At 38.4% G+C, this 7,204-nt stretch overlaps 1 protein-coding gene across 1 annotated transcript; it reads left to right on the top strand.

The window, feature by feature from the left end:
- Positions 1-64: 64 nt before the first annotated feature.
- LOC124897115 lies at positions 65-7,192 on the top strand. The gene is made up of 5 exons (XM_047409601.1): positions 65-246; positions 442-497; positions 1,662-2,311; positions 2,403-2,593; positions 2,749-7,192. Exons 2-5 carry the CDS (start codon positions 449-451, stop codon positions 3,083-3,085), a joined length of 1,227 nt encoding a protein of 408 aa, XP_047265557.1. The 5' UTR covers positions 65-246; positions 442-448; the 3' UTR covers positions 3,086-7,192.
- The last annotated feature ends 12 nt before the right edge of the window (positions 7,193-7,204 follow it).

The following is a 7,204-nucleotide window of genomic DNA, read 5'->3' as shown; positions in this document are numbered from 1 at the left end:
GCATGAATGAAATAAAGCTTCCGCTATAGGCTTGATTTGGATATTTTCTTCTTCCCTGTGAATTTGTTGGATTTAACTGTTAATTTTTTAATCTATTTTGTAGGTTGTTCGCCTATGCAGGGAGCATAGGCTGCATGGTGCATTGATCTACTTGTTCAACAAAGGTCTTGATGATTTTCGGACTCCTTTGGAAGAGCTCTTTTTAATTTTGCGGGATAGCAAAAGAGAAAGTGCTACTGCTCTTGGGTAAATTGATACATTTATTGGATTAAATTATCTAATGAACATGACTTATAGCTTGTACAAGTTTGATATCCTCATATAATGTAAATTTTCACCTCTAAGTAGGTGATATTCCTAAATTGTCATCCATTATTTGACATTTTTTGAAACGCACATTGGTGTTTCGAGTAAACAAGCTTCACTTTCCTGTGGAATCAGGTACAAGATGCTTGTTTACCTCAAGTACTGCTTCCAAGGTTTGGCTTTCCCTCCAGGTTGGTCTGCAATATGCACTTATTACTTAATATGAGCGAACTTAGGATGGTTTTCCTCATTTGATAGCTTCTTTTGTATGCATGCTTGAACAAATTAGTCTGTCTTTAATAAGCCTGAGAACAGAAGCAAAAGGGATATATTTGGGTTTCACTTTGCTCATACTATATCCTTGCAACTCTATTTTATTGTCTATCGTGATGGTTGATTCTTGTGGTATCAGTAAAATTTTGAAAAAAAATAAAAAAAGAAGTTCAATTTGAAAGGTTTGGTGGTATAAGATCAAATGAGGAAAGATTCCAGATTAACGGAAGTATAGAATTGTGAATTATTTTATGCACGTGTACTGTTAAAGCATTCAGCTTCACGTAGCTTGAGGGAAATTGAGAGAACTTGACATTTTCGTTGTTTGTGTTAGCATCAGAGCCTTCAAGGAGACAACTACTTTTGTTGTATGGTTATACTGGTTTTAGATAGATAGTCTTGTTATATGTTAGACTTCTTATAAGCAGATCAAGGATTTTTGGGTTAGTGAATCACTGATGTAATGATGTAACTACATTTTGGTTTCCAGCACAATTTGTTCTGATGTTTATGTATATCTACTGAATCTGTTACCTTCTCAAAAAACAAAAAATGAAAATAGATAATGTTGCTCGAGGAGAAGTTGAAGGACAGGAGAAAGTGACTTGGGCGATATGAAAGCTGGGATAAACAAGATGCTAGAGAATCTCGAGAAAGTTAACAGATTAGAGGAATACTCCACTCTTGTTCTCGAATCAATTTTCAGTAGTTTTGTGATCCCCATACATATTTTACCACAATAATATCTATCATGAAATGTTGCATTGCCTATATCCTATTCTCTTTCTGGAGTTAGTCTTTGACGAACGACACAGTAAATATCCTATTCATATATGCATCCCGGCATCTTGTCCAGGAGAGAAACAACAAGGATTGGGAATGTGGGGGTGGGGTGGGGATGGGGGTTATGTTGAAGAACTACTGAAGGAAACAAAATGAATTTTTAAAAATCTATTTAGCTATTTTGCATTTCTGCTACTTATGGGGACCTTACTGTTGTATTTCATGCTCTTTATCTTTTATTACTTAGTTGTGCTTTTTGTGATTTTGCTCCAAGCAATTGATGATGAACTGTGTTGCAGGGCGTGGAACACTCCCTTCTACACGTGTGCCGTCTCTTAAAAGAGAGCTTGTGCAATTTTTGTTGGAAGAAGCGAGTTCACCAAATTCTTCGACAGCAATGTGCTTACCTTATGGTGGACCAAACCCAAATTTGCTCTCTCTGTTAGAGCTTGACACGGAGGCCACCTTAGATGTTTTGCGATATGCATTTGTAGAGGATGAAAATGAAAGATACAATCCTTTATGGAATCCAGTGAATTCAAAGACGGAGACAACTGAAGTAGACATTTCAACTATTGAAGGCGCAAACTTAGTTCAGAAAGTAGTGGATGTTCTTGCGGTCATTCTTAATCTGAGCTATTTCCAAACTGGTGGTTCTTTTAACAGTAAAGATGAAAGATGTACTGACATTTGGCCTACAAGTAAAGATACCGAGAACGTATTGGATTTTATTTCCTTTTTAATTGCCTCTGAAAAAGCTAAGGTTTCAAAAGATACCCTTAGTCAAATTTTTGAGTACCTGACACTGGGTTTCAATGATTCTGGGCTGATAGTTGAAACCTTCAAGAGGAAACAGAAACAATTGACTGCACTTATAGAAGTTTTGCCGGAGGAAGACTGGGATGCACATTACTTACTGAATCTATGTGAGAGGGGTCAGCTGCATCAGGTACTTTTCCTTGCCAACTCTTTCTGTTCCGTGTTCTTCTGTCAAGTATCAATGAATTCAATTATTTAAGTGGACATGCTACTTATTTTAGGTCTGCGGCTTAATTCATGCCATCACACATCAGTATCTTTCTGCTTTGGACAGTTTTGTGAAAGCTGTTGATGAGCCTATTCTTGCTTTTGTATTTGTTGATGACATGCTGCGGCAACTGAGAGGCAAAGAATCTGATGCTTTCAGATCAGCAGTCATTTCTCGAATCCCAGATCTACTCAAGTTGAACAGGTTGCAATACAATTCCACAATGTTTATCATTCATATTCAAGCTCTATTTTCATGAGATGAAGTTCATTTTATGCCAGCTGCAATCTGTTTAACCACATATTTTAGAGGATAATCACAGAGTGCTGAAAAATCTTACTAATTTTGGGATTTTGCAGGGAAGGAACTTTTTTTCTGATTGTCAGTCATTTGGGAGAGGAGCGTGATTACATTTTGTCTCAGCTGCGATCTAATCCAGAAAGTCTTTTCCTTTATCTGAAGACACTCATTGAAGTTCGTTCAACAGGCACCCTGAACTTCTCTTCTTTAAGACAACATAATGCTTCAGACTTCCTCCGTGGAAGAAAGAAGAAACATATGTCCTCTGAAGCCTACCTGGAAACCTTGTCTGACTTACCTAAGCTCGTGCAGAACTATCCAATTGTCATAACTGATCAAATGACAGAGCTTTATATTGAGGTGAGTATTGTTCTCAACTGGTTAGTGTCTATGTAGAAGCTTGTTAGAAGTAATTTTTTCCTATGTTGCTTGGACTTTTCAAAAATGTCAACGAGTGCATGCCTGATTCTCCAAAAGTTTTGCTGTCTCAACGCCAATTCTTTTCTAGGATCCCTCTCTATGCCTACTTACATCCTTGCTCTTATTCTATACCTTGTGCAAGATATTTTAATCTGATTATCAGAAAAGGTGTCTTTGGGTGTTCTGCACAAAAGTCAAATGTTGTCTAAACAAGGAAAATAATTTTGTTTCGTACAGAATTTTGTGCTCGTTCTCATACATTGATAAAAGTTACTTTTTATCCTATATAAGTGAGAAGCCTTTCTAGTTCACTTTCTTTTCCTTTAATGTCATTTCAGCTTATTGAGCTTGAACTTTCTCCAGATATGTATCGATGGACATACCTGCTCGACTCTTTTATTTTTTTTTCTGGATCACGTAACTGGAGTTCCATTGAAAATGCGTCAAGATGATACTGAAAATTATAGCCTAGAGCAATATAGAGTTGGCTCCCTATACAGTGTCTTCCTGTATGTGGCCGAAGGAGCTAACAAAGTAAAAAAATAGATAAAAATTATGTACAGCATGGCCTATACCATTAAACAAGGCTTACAAGGCATCTTAGCTTTTAGGATATTGTGGGAGTTAGTACTCCATAGCATTTGTGATTTCTTTCAGTTCATAAGCATCAAAAAGTGCAATCTGGTATCATCTGCCATACCTTCTGGATGGACTACGTGCAATCTGGTACCATCTGCCATACCTTCTGGATGGACTTACTGACTTTCCACTGCACCCAATTCTTGGACTACCTTGTTTTGTTTTGAAAGCGCCTTACCCAGTGTAATCCAAAAAGGCAGAAGAACATATGGCATACCGCTCTCGCTATCTGACTGTGATATAGGGAGGCGACATGCATCTTCAGAGTGCTATAGGCACACATAGCAGCTACTGCTGAGTGAGAGGCACCTCCTTATCAAAGTTTCATTTGTTAAACAAGCACCAGATAACACTATCCAACTGAAGCAAGCGATCTTAGTAGGTATTTTGACCTTCCACACTAGCTTCCATGATCAATCTTCTATCCTGTTACTGCTGAACATATTGAAGTCGCATGATTCACTGTAAACATGCCATTTTTACTATAGCTCCATCAACTTGTCCATCATGAGGGGGTTGATTGCTACTTCTTCTAGCCTTGACATAAGATTTACGACTTCCTCCATTCCTAGTCTTGTATTCTCCAAGTTGCGTGGACTCTTCACTTTCAATGCCGCACCGTGTCGGATTCTCCAAAAATACACCGGTTTTGGAGAATCCGACATGCTCCTGTTGACATTTTTGAAGAGTCCGAGCAACATGGGTTATTTTACAATGACTTACAGAAGCATGTGGAGATGAGGTGAAAAGGTATAGCTGCTGGAATTCCTCTATTAGAGTGTTATTTTTGAGCCATTTATCTTTCTAGAGACTAGAATCTGATGTACTTACCATTACCTATCTTGAAATGAGTATTTGGTAAAGTGTCAAACTGCTCTACTGAGCTAAAGTAATGGTGGTCTTGGCATAAGAAATTTGAGGTTGCATAACAATAGAAATTTGAGCTGAATTGGTTGTGGAGATTTGGAAATGAGGAGCAAGCTCTTTGGAGGGAAGTGATTGTCAGCAAATATGATCAGAATGAGCAATGGTGCTCAAATCCAGTCAACACTATCTACGGGGTTTCATTTTGGAAACAATTAGGAGCTTGTGGAGGCAGTTGGTCAGGGATATCACTTTCAAAGTAGGCATCGGAACCAGAATTAAGTTTTGGAAAGAACTATGGATTGGTCGGGAACCTCTAAGGCTTCCTATACTGATCTGTCCATTCTTAGTACCAATCCAAATACAATGGTTAACGAAATATGGTGTCTTTAAGGATGGAATCTTATCTCCATTCCTTTTTATTTTAGCTATGGAGGGATTGGACAGTCTAATGAGGAAAGCTTTGCAAAATAATTGGATTAGAGGCTTCAATAGTACAAACCGGGCAAATGAGAATATGGAGTTGACATATTTACTGTATGCCGATGATACAATAGTGTTCTGTGAAGCAAACCAGGAACAATTGTGTTATTTAAGGGTGATTCTGGTAGTTTTTGAGGCTTGTTCTTGACTCAAGGTTAACTGGAGAAAAAATAGTATCTTTCCCATAAAAGTTCAACAGTTACAAACACTAGCAAACATCTTGAGGTGCAAGGTTGAGAAGCTACCAACAGGCTATCTAGGCATGCCATTGGGGGGAAAACATAAAGCAACTAGTATTTGGGATGGGATTATTGAGAAAACCGAGAGGAAGTTGGCACTCTGGAAGTCTCAGTACCTTTCATTGGGAGGTAGAGTCACTTTGATAAACTCTGTGCTAGATTTCCTACCAACATATGTGATGTCCCTTTTCCCTATGCTTAGTGGGGTGATAAAAACTCTGGACACTTTGAGAAGGAACTTACTCTGGCAAGGAAATAAAACTGAGAGTAATTTCAATTTAGTAAAATGGGCAACGGTTTAACAAGGCAGAAATTATGGGGGGTTGGGAGTAAGGAATCTCAAGTTACAGAACAAAAGTTTGCTAAGTAAGTGGCTATGGAGGTACAACCAAGAGGAGCATGCACTATGGAAAGAGGTGATACAACATAAATTCGGACAAGAAGGGCAATGGTGTTCAGGTGAAGTAACAACCACTTATGGAATAGGAGTCCGGAGGACTATCAGAAGCTTTTGGCCGGCTTTAAAAGTTATTATAAAAGTTTAAGTTGGGAGGAAGGATAAGGTTTTATTATGGAAAGAAGACTGGACTGGTCAAGGATCTCTTTAAAGTTTGTATCCTGGACTTTATTCTATCAGTGTGCACCCTGATAGCAGAATCAGTGAGTTGTGGTCTCAACAAGGGTGGAATTTGGTCTTTAAAAGGTTGTTAAATGACTGGGAGATAGAAGGGGTAATTGAACTGCTGAACATGATAAAAGGCTTCCCAGGCACTAACTTGGAACCGGACAGACTATTATGGGGACAACACCCTGATGGAAGATTCTCTGTCAACAGATTGTTTAAGTGGGGTTTATTTGTAACTGGAGGAAGGAAAACAGGGCCATAGAGTGTTGTTTGGAAGAGTGTGGCTCCTAATAAAGTGAAGTGTTTAGTCTGGTTGGTAGCTAAAAAAGCCTGCCTAACTCATGAAGCATTACAGAAAAGGGGCATCAACATACCTTCTCGATGCGTACTTTGCAAAGAGGCACTGGAAATCAACAAATACTTATTTCTGCATTGCAAAGTAACAACACAAGTATGGGCTTTATTCTTCAATTTAGCTAGCCTAAACTGGTGTATGCCAGAACACACAGCAGACTTATTGAGTTGTTGGATCAGAAGGGGGGGCAACAAGAGTCAAAAGAAGTGGTGGAGAACGATACCTGCTTGTATTTGGTAGAATATATGGAAGGAAAGGAATCGGAGGATTTTTGAAGGAAAAGAATGCTCAATACAGAAGATTAAATGGACATTAATTACTTCCCTAGTAAAGAACAAAATATAGAAGAGGAAATCCACTAGTGGATTTCATAGGTTCTTTGTAAATATTTCTGCTTTTTTACATATTTTCCGTATCTGTAATTACTTTTGGAGGTGGCCAGCATAGCCCTGAATGCTGTGGAATATAAGTTACCGGTTTAAAAAAAAAAAAAGATGGAATCTGAGCTTTAGAAGACTCTTGAATGACTGGGAAATTGGAAAAGTAGCTGATCTGCTGCAGACTCTAAACGATTTTAAGGGCATAAATTTGGAAGCTGACTCAGTAAGATTGAGGCACAACAACGATGGAAAAATTTCAGTACTGGAGGTTAAGGGATTGAACTCTTATTTGGCTTCCTATGATCAGAGATCGAAGGCAGCCAGGGAAAGTCTAAACATTGTTCAAAGTCAGCTGCTACTCAACTCACAAGATCAGTCCTTGATAGACAAAGGCAGGCAAGTACAACAGGATATTCTAAAATGGGGTACTGTCGAGGAACAAGCTCTTAGGCAGAAATCAAGAGCAACTTGGATAAAATATGGGGACTCAAACACCAGTTATTTTCATTC

Source organism: Capsicum annuum, chromosome 3 (assembly GCF_002878395.1).
Source record: "Capsicum annuum cultivar UCD-10X-F1 chromosome 3, UCD10Xv1.1, whole genome shotgun sequence".
Classification (NCBI taxonomy): Eukaryota; Viridiplantae; Streptophyta; class Magnoliopsida; order Solanales; family Solanaceae; genus Capsicum; species Capsicum annuum.
The sequence above is the reverse complement of the archived record's forward strand: the minus strand, read 5'-3'. Positions and strand labels throughout refer to the sequence as shown.